Consider the following 19,447-nt stretch of genomic DNA (forward strand, 5'->3'; position numbering starts at 1 on the left):
AATCTATTCAAATAATTGACTAGATTTCGATGATCAAATGATTTCTGATTAATTAATTAATTTATTTATTTTTATATAAATGATTTTCAAATGAAGATTTCTAAAGGGTAGTGTTATCCACACAACCTTTTTTTACCTCTCATACATCCCATGTTGATTTATGTCTTTTGATTTTTTTTCAATTCATTCGATCCGATGACTAAAAATTAAAAAAGATGATGGATACACCACCTATTATAAATTGAACGATTCAAATTTTAAGTTTATATGGTAAAGATAAATTAATCAAAATGATAGAATATGTGGATTCCTCCATGCTGGGAACACAAGTACCATCCTAAGATTAAAGTTTATATATGTGTGTGGGTGTGTGTGTGTGTGTGTGTGTTTGTGAATAAATTAATAATACTTGTAACTACCGATCGAGTGGATGCACATAATCACCCCGTGCAAATAACGTACGTTCACCAAACAAATTTTATATAATCTTCATTTGAAACTCATTCATAAAAAAATCATTTGAATTAAATATTGCTTAGTTATCTACATGTATGAAAAAATTGAGAGTGTATATGTCAAGTAACATACTCATGCATTTATTTGATATAAGTGCTATTAGAGCGGCCGACCAAATAGGTACACTGTCATCTAGACGTTATGTGTCCCTTATACAATATAATGTGGAGAAAATTTGATGTATAACATTGTAACATTGGTACAAGTTGCTCCGATTGCAGTATAGGGTTGGGTCATTGGATTGCAGTTTGCTTGGAGTTCCCTCCCTTCTGATGGCTGTTAGGACTGACCCGACTATACTTTTCTTGTTATTGGTCCAATGGACTCTGGCTGAATCGGATTCAAATGACCCAATGACTAATGTTAAAAAGGCCCAATGGAGGCTTGTCAGTAACCCCTCTCTCTCTTTATGAAAAAAAAAAGAATGATAAGAAGCCATTTTTCCATGTGTTATAAAATTTTTTTCCGTGTGGTTAGCAAGTAAAAAATGTAGAAAGTCGGATGTGGATTACTTCAAGTCGGTGCTCTAAAAATATCCGTTTAGGTACTAAGTGGTTGGTCATTGATCCGATTATTATTATTTTTTTCTTTTAAACAAGTAATATTATTTACACTAAGAGATAGAAGTGAGTTTAATCTCACAATAGACTAGCAGTAATGTAGCCTAATGGAGGCTTGTTAGTAACTCTCTCTCTCTCTCTGTGAAAAAAAAAGGTGATAAGAATCCATTTTTCCGTGTAGCCCAATGGAGGCTTGTTAGTAACTCTCTCTCTCTCTCTCTTTATGAAAAAAGAAAAAGGTTGATAAGAATCCATTTTTCCATGTGTATAAATTTTTTTCCATGTGATTCGCAAGTAAAAAATGTAGGAAGTTGGATGCGGGTTACTTTAGGTCGGTGCTCTAAAAATATCCGTTTAGACACTAGGTGGTTGGTTATTGACCCGATTATTATTATTATTATTATTTAAACAAATGATATTATTTACACTAAAGGGTAGGAGTGAGTTTAGTTTTACAATGAGTTAATAGTAATGTGAACCAATGAGGCTTGTCAGTAACTTCGCCCTCTCTCTCTTTCTCTCTCTCTCTCTCTTTCTCTCTATGAAAAAAATAAAAAAAAAAAGTTGATAAGAAGCCATTTTTCCATGTGTTATAATTTTTTTTTCCATGTAATTCGCAAGTAAAAAACGTAGGAAGTTGGATGCGGGTTACTTCAAATCGATGCTCTAAAAATATCCGTTTAGGCATTAGGCGGTTGGTCATTGATCCGATTATTATTATTTTATTCTTTTAAACAAATGATATTATTTACACTAAGGGCGGGAGTGAGTTTAATCTCACAATGAGCTAATACTAATGTGATTCAAATTCTTAGAAGTTTGAAAATTAAGAAATAAGGTTACTTTAAGTCATTACTCTAAAGAATATCTGCCTAGGCACTAGACGGTTGACTACCACCTTAATTAATCCTTAGACGTTTGAAATCTAAGAAAGGGAGTCTAGACCCTTTTAAGTCGTAACTCTCATTTAGACAGAAAATATATAACTTTCATTTTACATTTTATTTTTTCAATAAATTATAAAAGACACGTTGAATACTTGAATAAACACTCATTATATTTTTATATATAAATATACATTTATTTATTTTACTCTACTTGAATGGACATTGCGTCTCTTCCATTTACTATAATTAACCTTATTCAACTAGATTAGCTTACTAAACAATGTCGATATGTTTTTATACAAACGATATTATTTGAGAGAGTTCAAACACTAAATTATGTTGATATGTTCTTTTACAAACGATATTGTTTGAGAGAGTTCAAACACAAATCCTCCAATACATATAATCTGGAGGTAAAAAAAATACATGTTTTAATATCTATTATTTATATAATGACTCGTGATTTATTTCCGAACGTACTAGTAATGTTTCAGGTGAACCATTTAATCCCGAAGTAATTAAATGTACGCGCTTTTGCATTCATTAGTCAGCCTAAGATTACGTGTCCAAAACACGTTTTAAGTTTTTCTTCCTTTTTTGGGTGAAAAATTCCGAATAAGTTCATTGAATCTTAAGAAAACCGCCACGACATCCAAATTCCAATCCCAAATCTGAATCACTTCCCCGCATCCGACGGCCCAGATCGCTCGCGCCCTCAGCCCCACTTCTCCACCATTTATTTAAACCCCTCTTTCTGTCGCGTTGTGCTCTGTTCTCCGCACCAAAAAAGCACCGAAAAACAAAAAGCGCTTCCAACAAAAGCCGCTTCTTGCAAACTTCAGAACTCCAAAAAAAAAAAAAAAAAAAAAAAAATCAGAAGCCAAGGGGCAGAGCCGGACAGCTCGAGAGAGAGTTGCGGGCAGTCCGATCGCAGTTGGATGGTAGTGATCGGGGGCGGGTGAGGAGGAGGTTCGCCACGATGATCACGGTTCAGGGAGAGGCTCGTCAGCCGCCGGCGGTGGTCGGAGCTTCTAGGGCTCACTTCGGCGTCGCTCGCGATGACTCCTTTGGGATCAAGCCGGAGCCGTCGTCGCTCTGCTTGGTCCCTTTCAAGCCTCATCACGATGCTCGTGAAGGTTCCATTTTCTGATCCCAATTTTGTCTAATTTCTTTTTTTTGTTTTAATCGGAATATGAACTTCCAAATTGTTTTTTAATCAAAGTTTGAAACTTCGGTTGCAATTTTGGGGTTGTTTTAATCGATGTTGCTGTGTTGGTGATTAATTTTTAGCTAAAAATTTGATGGAAAAGCTAAATTTCGAATTTTAGGGTTAGGGTTTTCATCAATTATTCCAGGTTGGGAGGCGTCGGAGGTGCTCGTTTGGTAAATTATTTGAATTTCTGATAGTTGAGGCTAATTGATGAATTATTCGATTATGTAGTCGATGAAGACGCACATTTGACTGTTGCTCATCAAATGTACAAGGCTGGAAACTATAAGGAGGCACTAGAGCATAGCAAAATCGTGTATGAGAAAAACCCGATTCGCACCGACAATCTCCTGCTTTTGGGTGCAATCTATTATCAGGTTCAATTTTAATTCACCAAACTAATCTCTTTTTCTTTCGCTGGTTTTTCTCCATTCTATTGGTGTTGGGAACCTGAAATTAATTAATTTTATGTGTGCTTTATTCCGTTCCAGTTGCATGACTTTGATATGTGTATCGCCAAAAATGAAGAAGCCCTTCGAATTGAGCCCCATTTTGCTGAGTGTTATGGGAACATGGCTAATGCTTGGAAGGTAATGTCATGAATGCATAGTTGCCTACTTTCACCCATTTTTTCTTGTTGAATAATTGTCCATAATGTTGAGTTGGTTTGTTCTTTTTGCAGGAAAAAGGAAATAATGACCTTGCTATTCGCTATTATTTGGTTGCCATTGAGGTTCGTATACTATTTTATACTGTTTTCTGACTATGCTTGTATTTCCTCAAGCCTTAGAAAGGGATTAAAATGGATGTTGAGTTTTCTTTCAGTTTGTAATTTATAGTGTCAAATTACCCTGGTTTGGTTCTTAAACTTTTTGGATGTCCTTTGTTTATAAAGTTTAAGTTGTTCTGCTTCAGTTTGAATGGTTTAGGTGCCCTTGTCTTCTCATTCTCTTGTGTAGTTTGTTGATCTTAGTTTTTCTTGGCTGCAGCTTCGTCCCAACTTCTGTGATGCATGGTCAAACTTAGCTAGTGCATACATGCGGAAGGGAAGACATGAAGAAGCGGCACAGTGTTGTCGCCAGGCACTTGCATTAAATCCCCATTTGGTAGGCTTCTATCTTCTTTGTTTTTGACTTACAACAGGATGTTCTTGTTGTTCTTTTGTCCGATCCAAGGTTCTATGCTATTTTACTTTCAATGTTATCTGCAAGCTAACTACAGTGGGAAATTGGTAATTTGGTATACAGGTTGATGCCCATAGTAATCTTGGAAATCTAATGAAGGCACGGGGATTGGTGCAAGAGGTAAGTCTTAGAAAATAAATGTATTACCTTGCATTATGTTTTAGTTACCGTATATGTATTGGAAGCTAAAATCTAGATTGCGCTGTATAGGATTTAGGGCTGTTGTTTATTCTTTTCCCTAGCTTCCATACTGTTTGCCTAGACCTACTGTTGTATCACTTTCTGTTCTGATCCAGTACCAGTACAGAATGTGGTCCTGAAAGTCTGAGCTACTGCTCTAGTTAATATCCACCTGGCCCAAACTTTTCCCCTGCCCAGATTTGTGGGGTTAAATAAATTTGGATTTCTCAACAGTGTACTGGAATGATAATTCTGTTCAACATTTAAATTCTGTAATGCATCTCAAGTAAAGTCACTGATGGAATAATTCATGTGTGGAACTGAATGTGAATTTACAGTTCAAACAGATATGAAGTTGTTGTCCCCAGGCCAGGGCTCAGATGATTCTTGTTGTTACTCCCATCCCCAAGACTGCAAATAGTCAGACTCTAACCTTTTGTGCAGGCATACAGTTGCTACCTTGAGGCTATACGTATACAACCAAACTTCGCTATTGCATGGTCTAATCTTGCTGGTCTTTTCATGGAGTCTGGTGATCTTAATAGAGCCCTGCAGTACTATAAGGTATCATAAATTTTGTGTTCACCCATTAATCATCTTCTGACTTTGTGATGTACTGATTCTTTTACATCTTAGTACAATACATGATTGCCCTATTTAGAATTGTTCTTAAATTGTGTTCTTTTTCCTTGGATACTTTTCTATCTCAGGAGGCTGTGAAACTCAAACCTGCTTTTCCAGATGCGTATCTCAACCTTGGGAATGTTTATAAGGTAAGCTGTCATGCCTAATGCCAGTAAGGTTGGGTAGGTGCAAGTGGCTGGACTTGTGTTGGAGAAAAACAAGCTATTTCTTTTGCCTTTTCCAGGCTTTGGGACTGCCTCAGGAGGCAATCGTGTGTTATCAGCGTGCTCTCCAGACAAGACCCAACTATGCAATGGCTTTCGGTGAGTAATATCTTACCATGTCTTGGCTTTTTCATCTTTTTATTTGTTCTTGACTTGTTAGATTAAGTGGTTCTTCCTTATGGTTATGAGAAATCTTTGTTTTTTGTCCCTACTAGTCTTTGTAGTAATATGGATATGGTTGACAGCTACTTTTTGTCTCAACGCTTAACGGTCTATGTGCATAATAACTTGTAATTTGGCATTATGGACTTGAAACATGTCCTTTAAGCAGAAAGAGAATGGTAAATATTCCTAAAATTATTGCACATGGATGAGTCAGTTGATGGCTACATTCGTCTTAACTGACTACTTTTATGCATCTCAGTGTAATAAATATTTGTAACTTAAAAGCTTTTTTTTTTTTTTTTTTTTTTTAACTTGTTTTGAACTCTGTTGAGGAATCCTCGTTTACTTTTCCATCTGTTCAGATATATTTTTTTTGTGGTAGCAATTTCATGGATTTTCTTTGACCTTTATTGAATTGTTTGGCGCAGGAAATTTGGCTAGTTCGTATTATGAGCAAGGTCAACTGGATCTGGCAATCCTACATTATAAGCAAGCCATTTCCTGTGATGCAAGATTTTTGGAGGCTTACAATAATTTGGTTGGTTCTCATATATTTAATTTTATAAATTATGATTTTCGGATTTGTAATTGCAACTTACACCGACTTAATTTTTTTTTTCCACCATTTGAAGGGCAATGCTCTGAAAGACATTGGCAGAGTGGATGAAGCAATTCAATGCTACAATGTAGGTTCAACCTGTGGTGTCAGGTTTGTTTGAATTGCATATGATCTTCCGTTTTACATAACCTTTTGTGTTACTGCATGCAGCAATGCCTTACTTTACAACCTAACCATCCACAAGCGCTTACAAACCTTGGGAATATTTATATGGAATGGTATGCGATCTTGAAATACTTGTGAATTTTATTAATTTATTAATGTTGAAACAATTAGTTCGGGATTTTAACAATTAAAGTACTGTATATGTAGGAACATGGTGGCTGCTGCTGCTCAATATTATAAGGCCACATTGACCGTAACAACTGGATTGTCTGCTCCTTTTAATAATCTTGCCATCATCTATAAGCAACAGGTATTGCTTCTGTGATACAATTCTTAGGTTGTTGCAAGTTTGTTTTTCCCTCCCATGGGGTGTGGGTGTTTCTTTTGAACAAAAATAAAACTGCCATTTTTGGGGTTGGGATAGAGGGGGGAGGATGGTACTACAAAAAATTGCTCCTTCAAAGCTTCTGGAAAATGTGGACCTGTTTTTTTCCTCTTACTAAAATCCATGCAAACTTTATAAAGATGAAGATTCCGCACACCAAAAAGCTGTCATTTTAGGGGGAGGGCTGTAATAACCATATTTTCAGGAATAGGTGAAACCCTCACAAGAAAGGATTGGTTTCTAAGGTTAAGAGTAGAAATAAAATCTAAAAGCATCAAAAGAAGAATTGCTCTATCTTTTATTTATCATTTGTATTCTGCTGTAATTCTTTATTATGCATGCTTTCATCACAGGGGAACTATGCGGATGCAATTTCTTGCTACAATGAGGTTCTTCGCATTGATCCCTTGGCAGCTGATGGGCTTGTCAACAGGGGCAACACATACAAGGAGATTGGCAGAGTCAGTGAAGCAATTCAGGACTACATACATGCAATATCTGTCCGGCCAACTATGGCTGAAGCTCATGCAAACTTGGCTTCAGCTTACAAGGATAGGTATGGTACTCGTGTTTACATCAGGGAATTTCATCTTTGGGCTATAACAAACTCCAATCGAGTAAATTTTAGTAAAGTAGCTTGATGTTTCAGATGGATATGAAAACTATCACAGCCCTTGTGTGGAAGTGGAACTAACATTTCTTGAACTCATCTTGCAGTGGACATGTCGAGGCTGCTATTAAGAGCTATAGTCAGGCATTGCATCTTCGAACTGATTTTCCAGAGGCAACTTGTAATCTTTTACATACATTACAGGTATTATCTTAATTTGATGGAAGTGAAGTGATTTTTTCGAACTTTTTAATGTATAGTTTTTTTTTTCCTCAGAAATTTGAATGAATCTAAACTCTGCATGTTGGTTTGCTCTTGGACACTGACACAAATGTGCACACACGTGCCTGTACACTTGAAAACTTTTGGAGTTATGTGGATGTATCCACGACCATAGAATTGGTTTTATTCTTGTTGATGACTCCATAAGTAGAAGTGAAAAATGAAAGCATTTATGCTGTAATCAAAAGTAGATGAGCATATCTATGTTTCACCTCTACTTGTATGCCTTGTGTTGTTTGCAATGCAGCTGAGATTTTGAAATCTTTACATGTAAATTAATATGATTGTATATTCCAGTGTGTATGCAGTTGGGAGGATCGTGACAAAATGTTTTCTGAAGTGGAAGGCATAATCAGGAGGCAGATTAATGTCAGTCTTGATATATCCTCATTGTACTTCTTATTTTGTTAAAACTGATCATTTTCATTTCTAGTCTTGTTTCTATCGCTCATAACTTTGCTCAGAGTTACCTGAACGCTAATTGTTTATTATTTCAGATGTCTCTTCTGCCTAGTGTGCAACCTTTCCACGCAATAGCATATCCTATTGATCCAATTCTGGCACTTGAAATTAGGTAGAGCTGTATGTTCAGTGTTTTAGGCTTTAAGAAGCAATAGCACTAGCAGGAATTATTTTTCTTCTCATTCACAAGTTTGTTTTCTCTTTCGAAGTCGTAAATATGCTGCACACTGCTCCATAGTTGCATCCCGATTTGGACTTTCTCCCTTCAACCATCCTGCTCCTGTCCCCATAAGGCGTAATGGTGGACCTCAGAGACTAAGGGTTGGGTATGTTTTGAGAGGATATGCTTAAGACTAATCGCTTTATTTGCCATTCCTTTACTTCTCCTTAAATGTGTGAGGACCTTTCTTGATTTGCAGATATGTAAGCAGTGACTTCGGTAATCACCCTTTGTCACATCTTATGGGATCTGTGTTTGGGATGCATAACAAGGACAATGTTGAGGTTTGTACTTTTTGTACTCTCTTATTGGTTCTTTTTATGTTCTTTACTGCCTGTTAAACTTAGCATTATTATATAGGTTTTCTGTTATGCCTTGAGTCCAAATGATGGAACGGAATGGAGACAACGCATCCAGTCTGAAGTGGAGCACTTTACGGATGTCTCTTCTTTGTCATCAGATACGATTGCCAAAATGATTAATGAAGATAAGATACAAGTCTTAATTAACCTCAATGGCTATACAAAGGTATACTTCTTCTGTTGATTTCTGTTTCTCGTCCTCAAATAATCTTTGATAAACCTTATAGCAAGCAATAAGTAGACCTAGAAAATGTGCCTATTTGTGTGATACATTTTGTTAATATTTTCTTATAACTATGACTACATTTTTCTTATAATTATGATTGTACATCAACAAATTGTAGTTGTTTATTCTACACTCAGCTTCTAATGATGGCATTTGTAACATATATCTGTTGTTACTTGTTTAAATGACTTAATTACACATTCATCATGCAGGGGGCAAGAAATGAGATATTTGCTATGCAGCCAGCTCCCATTCAGGTTTCATACATGGGGTTCCCTGGTACCACGGGGGCAAATTATATCGATTATCTAGTCACTGATGAGGTTTGAATTGGGCCACCTTATGTCTTGGAGAGCACAATTTTGTTGGCTGTAGTTGTCTGATTTGCTGTGTCTTTGCTTTCAGTTCGTTTCACCTTTACGCTACGCACATATTTATTCTGAGAAAATTGTTCATCTCCCGCATTGCTACTTTGTGAATGATTATAAGCAGGTTGGTGTTAATAATCATATTACAGAAAGTTTTCTAGTCTGTTTTCTTATTTTATTCACTTGAGCAAAGTTACATGGCACCTGAATCACCATTCAATTTTGTGTTCAGAAAAATCAAGATGTGTTGGATCCAAGCTGCCGGCACAAGCGATCAGATTATGGGCTGCCTGAGGATAAATTTATATTTGCATGCTTCAATCAGTTGTACAAAATGGATCCTGAAATTTTTAATACTTGGTAATATCATCATATTCCTCCATGTTCATAGAAGCAATTCCTAAAGAACCAAAAATTATATTAGTGCATATTGTACATAATTCATCATCTCACTAGTCATTTCTATGTTTTCTAGGTGCAATATTCTTAAACGTGTACCCAACAGTGCACTTTGGCTCCTCAGATTCCCAGCTGCAGGCGAAACAAGACTTCGTAAATGTAAGTGCTACAATTTACTAATATACTCCCTTATATTAATTGATTGCATTCCCTTAAACCTCATTTTTGCAACCATTTCAGAATACCCAGTCCAAGTAAAAGAAATAACACAGCCTTTGATGTTTCAGTCTGAATTTAAAACCATTTAATAATGGGCCGTAACCTCTGGTTTTCACCCAAAAAATTAAACCCGTTTGTGATATTTTTGTTATTTATTGGACTTTGTTCAGATGCTGTTGATCAAGGAGTCCAGCCAGACCAAATCATCTTCACGGATGTTGCTATGAAAGGTGAACATATCAGGCGGAGTGCGTTGGCAGATTTATTCCTTGACACGTAATCTTCTTTTCCCTTGATTCCTTTGAGAAATCTGAAGGCTCTCTTTCATTGTGTACTGGTCATAGTAAGCTAAAATATTGATTGTGGGAGTTTTTGTCTTTAGGCCTTTGTGCAATGCACATACGACAGGCACGGATATTCTATGGGCAGGTCTGCCGATGGTGACCCTTCCCCTTGAAAAGATGGCTACCAGGGTTGCTGGATCACTGTGTCTCGCCACTGGACTGGGAGATGAGATGATTGTTAGCAGGTATGCCTTTTTTATGGGCAACCTTCAGACTCTCTAGCGGCTTTGCAAGTATTTCATAAAATGATGTCTTTATCATCCACCGTTTTCAAAGAGCCCTTGTCACTTTGCGAAATACTTGTTTCTGAAGGCTTTGTTCTTGTCCTCTCACCTGACGCTTCTGTCGTACGTATACACGAGTGTAACAATTTTCCTTTCCTGTTTTGACTTCCTATAGCATGAAAGAGTATGAAGAGAGGGCAGTGTCTCTGGCGTTGAATCCTCCAAAGCTCCGTGCTCTTGCCACCAAGCTCAAGGCAGCCCGACTGACTTGTCCTCTGTTCGACACCGCACGCTGGGTGAGTTAAAGCAGCATGTCCTGCGCATTTATATCAGTTGTATTTTCAAATTCTTGTCGCATATGACTAACCGTTGGAATTAAAGAACTGGTAATAATCTCTTGAAACAACCTGTTGCAGGTGAGGAATCTGGAGAGGAGTTACTTCAAAATGTGGAATCTGCATTGCTCGGGCCAGAAGCCGCAGCATTTCAAAGTCACCGAGAACGATTTAGAGTTTCCCTACGACAGGTAGAAGGGCAAAGTTAGAGACGGGATTTGTAGATAGTTTAGGAGAGAAACAAAATAGGGAAGTTGCTTCAATGGATTAGGAGATCCATATAATTATTACCCAATATGTTAAATCCTGGACAAGTTTCGAGTCGGAGGAGAGATTAGCTCGACGTAGCAGTATTCAGTATGTCACTCTTTCCACTTGCTCCCCTCCGCACCATTCCCTCCATCTACCATATAATCTTGTGATTTGTACGTCTCTTATGTAATGGAGATGGTATACTTGTGTGCTGATTTATGTCTCCCACGTTAACCGTCGTATCATTAATGGTAATGTATTGGTTCCGTCTGCTCTTGTTCTTTTACATTTTCGATCGTAAACTACACTCTTTCTGAGACATTTTCCGTTTTCTTTCGGCTTGAACTGAAACTCTGCCGAAAATTAATTGCGATTTGCGGCCGCCTTGGTTCGCTTTGGCATTCAGTTTGCAAGCAAATTCTGTCCTACGTTTCTTATTTCACTTTTTATAAAATAAATGAACCAGAAGCATAATAATTTGTCGTCTAAATTATACAAAACCGTCTTAAATATAAATCGTATCATAATCTCATATCTTATCTTACAAATTGTAGCAATGTTAAACCTCTGCGAGTCAATTTTTCTGTTAACTGTTGGCGTGGTATGCGCTCTGTTCATAGTATACCCCAATTGAGTACCAAAATGGCCATCGTTTCTTCCATGCGCTCTGTACATCGTACCCCGGGAAGCAGGTGCCTCATCCTTCTCCTCGAGCACAACCGGCAATGCACAATGCACATAGCCACTAGATCCTCAAAACTGCCAAAATCCGTCGTCTTCAACGCTCTATCGACACATCACGCGCCACGGAGAGAAACTTCCAATTGTTCAATCCTGTTAGCCGTATCATGCTTCCCACAGTTCTTCAATCCATCAGTAACAAAATCAAAGCACCGCGAAATCGGCATCAACCCCATCTCAGTCATTTCCACCAAGTAATTCGCAGCCTCAACAAACCGCCCTCCGCGTCCAGCCATCGTTATCAACATGGTATACACTGGCCTGTTGGGAGGATGCCCCTTATCCTTCATCTCACTAAAGAAACAAAATGCATCATCAAACTGCCCCCTCCTGCACATTCCCTTAATTATAGAAGCATACAAGCTCGGAAACGGCTTATGCCCCTCTTCAATCGAGTTATGCAGAAGCCGAAACGCATCATCAATCCTCCCCACCTTCGAAACCGCCGGAATCAACACCTTGTAAGTGTTGATATCAGGACAGAGCCCCAAACCATTTGCTTCCCAATACAAATCAATGCAAAAATCAACCTCCCCACATTTACATATAGCCTCCATCAATGCATTAAAAGTAGAAACATCAGGCACAAATCCTTCCTTCACCATCTTCCTTACCATCCCTTTCGCAGCCTCGACGTAGCCAGCGTTGAGCAGCCCTTCGACGAGAAGATCGCGGCCGCGAACCGGTGGATTGAACCCTTTGCTGCTCATCTCCTCCAAGAACAATTGGGCCTCCCGCATTTTCCCATTGGAGCACCAAGCATTCACCAAAATCGAATACGTCTTCTTATCCGGAACAACCCCTTTTCGGATCATCCTCCTCACCAGAGCATATGCCCCATGAAAGAGCTTCCCTTCGCAGAGGGCGAACAGCAGAGCGTTGTAAACTCCGGCGGATTGGGAGCACCGGAAGGTCTTCGGCGCACGATTGAAAAGCTCCACCGCCTGATCTACCAGGCCGTGGCGGCCGTACTCTTCGATCACGAAGCAGAGGGTTTCTTCCGAGAGCGTTAATTCGTGGTGGGTCTGCATCGATTCGAGGAGCTTCCACATCGATTCGTACTTTTTGGCGCGAGCGAGGATCTTGGCGAGTTCTTCGAGCTCTAGGGTCGTGGGGTGGTAGGTGGGGTGGTGGGTCCGGGCCCAGTTGAAGAATCGGAGCGACTCGGTGCCGTGGGCGGAGCAGGCGCGGAGGACGCGGTAGACGAGGTCCGAGTCGACGGCGATTCGGAGCTTGTTGAGTGTCCGCTCCAGGTAGTGGTCGCGACGGACGATGTTGGAGATGTGATGGATGGCTGAGAAGTAGTCGTCTTTTGTCGGGACGACGCCGTTTGGAGGGGCGGCATTAAGGGCGGTGGTGAAGTGGCGGAGGAGGCGGCGGAGTGGTTGCGGTCTGTGGAGGACCGGTGAGTTTTTGGCGGCGCCCAACATATGTTTCGCTGCTTCCAAAGAGGTTGCAAAATTGAGTGATTTTACTTTAAAGCGGGAGTGAAGTGTGAATTCCCAATAATACCATTGGTAAATTCCGTATTTTGAAGGGTATAAGAGACATTATGTATTTAGTGGTATTCACGAAATTACCCCAATTGGTCCCCATTGTAGTTGAGGAAACGACGTCGTTTCTTATTCTTCTTCGTCTTCAACCTTCTGATTTTACATCTCGAAACGAAAGCAGAAGGCTTTCTCAGCTCTCGCTTCTTTCAGGCTGGAAAGAAGGAAGCAAACGACGTCGCTTTGGTTTCAGCATCGGGTAATTCCCTCTCCCTCTATCCGTCGAACTTGTAAAGCTAAACGTTGCCGTTCCGATGGCGGTAAAACAAGCTAAGATTTGGTGGTTTAAAGATGGTTGTAGAAAATATTTACTGAGATTCTGGTTTTATTCATGAAATTATTTGGAATAAATAAATATATATACATGCATATGCATGTATGTGTGTATATATATATGTTTGTATTCATGTATTATTGTATATATATTTCTCTTAGTATGGTGTGATTTGCTCTTTTAAATGCTTAAATCTTCAAAATTATTTAGTTCAGTTCTTTATCTGGAGATTATTTCTGTTTAAATCATACGAATTTCGACCCATATGATATATATATATATATATTATATGTGTTGTGTGTGCGCTCGCGTGTATATGCATGCTTATATGTTGGGAACTTCTGGCAGCTGATTTTGTACCGTATCATTGTATCAGATAAAATTGCAGGTGGAAATTTTGTGAATTTTTGAGCTGGACATTGGTTAGAATCCGCCATGAATCATCCTCCTGCTCAATTTTCCCACCCACCCTTCACTTTCCATCCTTCAAGTCATAATCCTAACCCCGATTACTTCCACTCTGAGCCACAAAACACACCTCCCGGAATCCTCACTCATCCTCTGCCCCCTGATCTTTCGATCACAATCTCATCTCTCAATACCCTCATTCGCGAGTCTAACAGGACCCTCGACTCACTCTCCGCTCTCCTCCCTCTCGAAAACTCAAGTTACCATAATTTACATAGTGGCCTTGTCGCCTGCCCTTTTAACCCCCACCACCGTGTGCACCCTGACTCTCTTTTCTCCCACTCCCTCCACTGCCCTTCCCATCCTCACCCTCTCCAGCTTGACACTCTCCCGCCTCGCAACTACACCAAAACCCTCAAATCGTCTGAGCAATCCCACATTGGAAAAAGTTTTCTTCAAACAGTTAATGGCTCAGAGGCTGACCTGTGCTTGTCGTTGGAGCAATACTTTGCGGATTTTGATTCCAATTTCTTCTACAATGATTGCCCTGCTGTCGTTAACTTTTCTGCTCTGGATGGTGTTGACAGAATGTTCACACTTCCATTAATTTTGTCAGCTGAGTGTGCAAACTTTATTGATCCAGGAGAGAGAGAGGTTATGGATTTTGACAACGAGTGGTGTAGAATTTTTCCATCTGAGTTGTGGGCTATTAAATCCGAAGTTGAGGGCTGGAATGAGTTTCCTTTTATGTACTCGTACTGTGTTCTTCGTGTCATTTTGGGGTTGGGTGTGGTTAGAGAATGTGATTTAGCCATATGGGTGATTGCAAATTCACCACAATATGGAGTTGTGATTGATGTGGCTATGAGGGGTCATATACTGTTACTTTTCCAGTTGTGCTTGAAGGCGATTTTAAGGGAAGCTTTAAGTAAGGTAAAGAAAGGAGATCCAAAGAGTAAAAGTTTTGAGTGTCCCACTATGGTTCAAGCTTTGACGTGGCTGGCTTCTCAGCTTTCCATACTGTATGGTGCACAAAATGGGAAAGTTTTTGTCATAAGCGTCCTTAAGAAATGCATATCAGATGCTGCAATGGGCTCGTTAATTTTCCCATTGGAGCAACAGGTGACAGAGTCTCCTTCTTTAGAAGGGGGTTCATTGAATCTGGATGCCAATGGCAATGGTGTGAGGGATGCCGAAATTATGAAACCACTAAACACAGATGGTGAAGGGAATAGCATGATGAAGGAAAACATTATCGGTAGGGTGGTATTTGTGTCCCAGGTTGCTGCAGCCGTTGCAGCATTGCATGAAAGGTCCTTGCTAGAAGAAAAAATTAAAGCACAAAGGGTTTCAAACACCCTTACTAGATATCAACGGTATGCACTATGCTCAATTTCATTTTTATGTTGAGCTTGCTTTCAGGTTTACTTTTAATATGTTGAAAATCTAGTTGAAGCATAACGGAGGGAGGTGAATAGAAACAAATGCTAAACACGGGAGTTTGTTAGAAGAAATATTATTAGTAACTGAAAAGGCCAGGGATCTGCCAGTGCTTCGGATCTTCATAGAAACCTTTGTAAAATAGCCAATACTTTGTTTTTGTTATTGTTGGCCATTTCTGCTGTTTGGAGCAAACTGTCCTTTTGCTAACATTTATTCCAACTGGGTTGTTAGTTGTTACACACATACAAGTCTTAGACTCTTATTCATATGGCTGTTTGTCAGTTCCATATTTTGACATATCTGTTGTTTTTGGGATTGCTTATGAAATGCTAATTTTTTCTTGTACTGTCTTTCTTTGTAGGGTGGTTGATCATGATTATGTATCACAAAGAGCTCATGAGGAACGGAAAAACCGAAGTCAGTATAAACCCATTATTGACCATGATGGGATTCATTGGGAGAAATCACGTGACCAGGTACCAGATAATATCATTGTTTCAAGATAACTTAGTAGACACATGATGCTTGTTTAAAGTGATTCAGCTTATCTTTCTGCTGGGAGTCTGGATTCTTTATTACCATTTTAGATTAAGTAAAGGGTTCTCAGAGAGATCAAAAATAATTTCAACAGTGTAGAGAGTATCCTATCATGATTAAAGATCTTGTCTTTTCTAGCGATTATTGCATTTTAAAGTATGGTTTTAATTAGATGAAGAATAAACCTAGTAATAGCCTGAAATTCCTGAATTTGGTTCTTCTTTGTTGGTTGAACTCAAGGAAACAAACAAGACTAAGACTAGAGAAGAGTTATTGGCAGAAGAACGAGACTACAAAAGACGAAGAATGTCATATCGTGGTAAAAAGGTGAAGGGATCACCTTTGCAGGTATGGCGCAGTTCATATTTGTGGAATGTTTATTTCTTGTTGCTTATCTTATACTATGCATATCATTTTAGTTATTCTGGCTAGTATTATTTGTGGCTTTCTTGAGTTCTTACAAAAGAAAGACAAACAAAATATTGAAAAGGAAAAGAATTTTATGGGTAGACTCTAAGAAAACCTCATCAGAAGCCCTCGATGTTTGAAATTAAACCTAAATACAAAGAATTGTCTTAAAAGGATACATTTGCACTTCTCTACCTGCTAATATATGACATTGACATTGATACTGAAGATACCGCACAATAACGCAGGGAGGGTACTGAGGCTGGTAAAACATCGAGAACATTTCTTTTGAGTGTACTTATAGAAACAATGGTAATCCTTGAGTGATCTATGTTTCAAGCTCGGTCGGTGGAGCTAAAAATAATTGATTTTAATATGTTGCGATTTATTTGACTGATGGTAGGAAAGTAGGAATAACTAAAGAAAATCATTTTTTTTTTCTCTGTTGAAGCATTTACTTCTGCAGTTTTTTGCCCTTTTTATTTTATTGGCATTTAATGTTTACTTCTATACTTTCTGAAGAAAATGAGGGATGTTATAGAGGTATACATGGAGGAAATCAAGAAGGCTGGTGGGATTGAGTGCTTTGAGAAAGGAACTGAAGGGAAAGGGAGCATTCCATTGGAGCTACCATCAGCTCCTGACATCACCATGGATGCTGATAAGGCAACAAAAAGTAGTTATGAGTCAGCGGCAAGTACCCCGTATCGTAGCAGGAAACAGTCTCATTCTAGTGATGCTATTCATTCTGCAACAGCCAGGGATGCTTATACTAAGGCTCACGAAAAACCAAACCATAGTCTTGAGGGATGCCATGAATATCTAGAAGATCAGAGGAGTGTCAGTAGGGACAGGCGCGATACAGAAAATCATTCGAGAAGTCCAGAAAGTCGCCGAGATCATGGATGGTCACACGGACATACTCGCAATCGCAGGGAACGAGATGATCTGGAGGTGACAAAGACGAAGCATTATGAAACCAAAATGTCATCTTCTGGCATATCCAAGTTTCAAGATAGATCATCTTCTCAGTCAAGTTCTCATCTGAAATCAAAAGTTAGAAGGGATAGATACACATATGAGAATCACAGTTCAAACTCTATGGAACAAAATACGTTTGATGATAGATATGATCCTCTGGAGCCTCATGACTTATATGAAGACGATCTCTCTACTAACAGAAAGTATGCTAGAGCAGGCAGACATTCTGAAAAAGAGAAAATTCCCGACTACCATTAGAAATATGACTGCCATGTCGGTAAGTTATTCTTGATTTTTTTTTTTAATGTACTTATAGTATGCTCTCACTTGAATTTGAAAGTGACATTTCTTTTGTGACATTACTGACCAAATTTGCAGCCCGAAGTCATCAGGCTTCAGCAATTTTAACTTCACCTGTATCCTCCTTTGTATCCTTGACTGTTTTTTTATGAGCTGTTAAGCATTTAGATATTTGCAGTTGTCCTTGTTTCCTCGCTCATTCTCGTTCTGAGTAGATAATAAGTTGATGGCAAATCATTACTCGTACTGGCATGGTTATTCCCATATTCCTTATGATTTTTTCCCCTCATTAGTCGACATGTTATCAGTTGAGATTGTTATTTACTGCATTCCTCTTGTCTGTATTTACGTCAGTTTCATTATGATAACCCTTGCAATAGTGAAGTCTCGCATTTAGCAATTGTTAGTCAAGTGAAGCGAGACAAAACACCACCACCTTGTTAAACTCCTCGTACATGTCAATCCTCTTTCTTTACACGCTAACCTCGCTCTGAATTTTCTTTTGGGCCAGACCTCTCTCTGACCAAACCAAATTAAGTACATTAACGATATCGATGAGCCAAGTTAAATCCTGTTAACCTCTCTCCGAGAAATCTAACTGATTGTCTCACCAATTACTTCCATGTTGTGCATGTATGTGCTGCATTTTTGTCTGAGGGAATCCGATTACCCAAATGATATATTTTCTCTATTTCTTTGCACTTAAAGCTTCATGCATTAAAAAAAAAGAAAGAAAAGTACACATAACATAAATCCTTTCCAAAGACCGGCTGGGTCATTGTCTGACAGAGGGCCATGGTATCAGATCCCAATCTGCAAATAAGGGTAAACAGGTTTGTCGTTGGATTGCAAAGAATAGCATCATTATAAATCTCTCGGTCCTTGTAATTTCGATTGGGGAAGCTTTTAACTCCTCCTCCTTACCCACCCCCCCCCCCCCCCCCCCCCCCCCGGTTCCTTTTTTTGTTACTTGCTTTCTACTCCGGTTTTGTAGTATACAGCATTGCATGTGATGTCATGGTTGAATTTTCTGATGCCCTTGTCTCTTTGCCTTGTAGATATGAAAAATGCCCCCAGCTTCTGCTAGAATGTACAAGTTCGTGAAAGGAACGTCTCTGTCCTCTGGTTATGTCAACATGGAGAGTGATGACGTTAGTGGATGAAGCACAGAACTGGTGCCTTGACCCTCGGTTGTATGCAATAGTTTTGTTTTGCTCATGGAATGCAGTTCTCCGATGAATTGTTTCGACGAGTTCATACAAATCGGAAGCAGTGCATGTCGGAAACCTGGCTTCTTCTTACCTTCATTGAAATATGTAGATGGAAGAAGAATGCTTGTTATGTACTCTTGGCATTTTTAATTTTGTAGAGATTATGTAAAATTGCTATTTAATTGTATGTTTATTAGTAAATTTGTTAAGTTTATCCAGTTGGTACTTAAATTTAAATACAGTTTAGAAGTTCATGGGTGCATGGTTGGCCGTGTCAGCTCGGCCACCTTTACCAAGACACAAAATCATCCGTTCATCCAGCTTGTCATGCTGCTATACTCGAGTTACTTTCCTCCTAACTGTACCGATTTCACACATTTATGTCAGGACTAGTTGACCTGTAAGCTAGAAGAGTATGCCTATTCTTTCACCTGAGTTCAAATTCACATTATGGTGGCCTAAGTGAGAAGTGACAAATATATAATTTTCAATGTGCTCGGAATACGGATGCATACGTTATATTTCATTATACAAGTAGATGAACACTTTAAAAATACTTCTCTTCACTCATTTATATAATAATAATAATATATGGTGTACCGATCTTTTTTTCGGAGATTAAAAAAATAGGA

At 38.8% G+C, this 19,447-nt stretch overlaps 3 protein-coding genes across 5 annotated transcripts; 2 read left to right on the forward strand and 1 right to left on the reverse strand.

Moving 5' to 3' along the window:
• The first annotated feature begins 2,594 nt into the window (after window positions 1-2,594).
• Window positions 2,595-11,232, forward strand: SEC (Tetratricopeptide repeat (TPR)-like superfamily protein). The gene is made up of 28 exons (XM_068461408.2): window positions 2,595-3,099; window positions 3,405-3,550; window positions 3,665-3,763; window positions 3,856-3,906; window positions 4,163-4,279; window positions 4,421-4,477; window positions 4,982-5,101; window positions 5,248-5,310; window positions 5,406-5,484; window positions 5,979-6,088; window positions 6,183-6,236; window positions 6,320-6,387; window positions 6,482-6,584; window positions 7,013-7,215; window positions 7,377-7,473; window positions 7,849-7,920; window positions 8,049-8,125; window positions 8,223-8,339; window positions 8,433-8,517; window positions 8,594-8,761; window positions 9,034-9,144; window positions 9,227-9,313; window positions 9,422-9,549; window positions 9,665-9,747; window positions 9,978-10,083; window positions 10,190-10,336; window positions 10,551-10,671; window positions 10,792-11,232. The coding sequence occupies exons 1-28, from the start codon at window positions 2,943-2,945 to the stop codon at window positions 10,903-10,905; spliced, it is 2,940 nt and encodes a 979-aa protein (XP_068317509.1). The 5' UTR covers window positions 2,595-2,942; the 3' UTR covers window positions 10,906-11,232.
• Window positions 11,233-11,368: 136 nt separating this feature from the next.
• LOC137722414 (Pentatricopeptide repeat (PPR) superfamily protein) lies at window positions 11,369-13,133 on the reverse strand. The gene has a single exon (XM_068461409.2). The coding sequence runs from the start codon at window positions 13,131-13,133 to the stop codon at window positions 11,760-11,762; it is 1,374 nt and encodes a 457-aa protein (XP_068317510.1). The 3' UTR covers window positions 11,369-11,759.
• Window positions 13,134-13,162: 29 nt separating this feature from the next.
• On the forward strand, window positions 13,163-19,029 carry LOC137722767 (U11/U12 small nuclear ribonucleoprotein). Of its 3 annotated transcripts, XR_015961918.1 has the most exons (7): window positions 13,163-13,452; window positions 13,904-15,311; window positions 15,740-15,854; window positions 16,156-16,263; window positions 16,846-17,581; window positions 17,683-18,437; window positions 18,663-19,029. XR_015961918.1 is itself a non-coding variant. In XM_068461851.2 (6 exons), exons 2-5 carry the CDS (start codon window positions 13,963-13,965, stop codon window positions 17,560-17,562), a joined length of 2,289 nt encoding a protein of 762 aa, XP_068317952.1. In that variant the 5' UTR covers window positions 13,163-13,452; window positions 13,904-13,962; the 3' UTR covers window positions 17,563-17,581; window positions 17,683-19,029. The 3 variants fall into 3 exon arrangements, 2 of the variants coding, with proteins under 2 accessions (XP_068317952.1, XP_068317951.1); XM_068461851.2 differs by having other exon boundaries at window positions 17,683-19,029; XM_068461850.2 differs by lacking the exon at window positions 17,683-18,437 and having other exon boundaries at window positions 13,315-13,452.
• The last annotated feature ends 418 nt before the right edge of the window (window positions 19,030-19,447 follow it).

The sequence above is a fragment of the Pyrus communis genome, chromosome 4, assembly GCF_041283825.1.
Source record: "Pyrus communis isolate YQ-2024b chromosome 4, ASM4128382v1, whole genome shotgun sequence".
NCBI classification, from domain to species: Eukaryota; Viridiplantae; Streptophyta; class Magnoliopsida; order Rosales; family Rosaceae; genus Pyrus; species Pyrus communis.

Bases quoted from the DNA above. Each gene is read 5' to 3' on its own strand.
- SEC (XM_068461408.2), top strand. From the start codon at position 2,943: ATGATCACGGTTCAGGGAGAGGCTCGTCAGCCGCCGGCGGTGGTCGGA. The intron at 3,551-3,664 runs GTTCAATTTTAA...ATTCCGTTCCAG, and splicing joins TGGGTGCAATCTATTATCAG to TTGCATGACTTTGATATGTG. The intron at 7,216-7,376 runs GTATGGTACTCG...CTCATCTTGCAG, and splicing joins GCTTCAGCTTACAAGGATAG to TGGACATGTCGAGGCTGCTA.
- LOC137722414 (XM_068461409.2), bottom strand. From the start codon at position 13,133: ATGTTGGGCGCCGCCAAAAACTCACCGGTCCTCCACAGACCGCAACCA.
- LOC137722767 (XM_068461851.2), top strand. From the start codon at position 13,963: ATGAATCATCCTCCTGCTCAATTTTCCCACCCACCCTTCACTTTCCAT. The intron at 15,312-15,739 runs GTATGCACTATG...CTTTCTTTGTAG, and splicing joins ACCCTTACTAGATATCAACG to GGTGGTTGATCATGATTATG. The intron at 15,855-16,155 runs GTACCAGATAAT...GTTGAACTCAAG, and splicing joins GGGAGAAATCACGTGACCAG to GAAACAAACAAGACTAAGAC.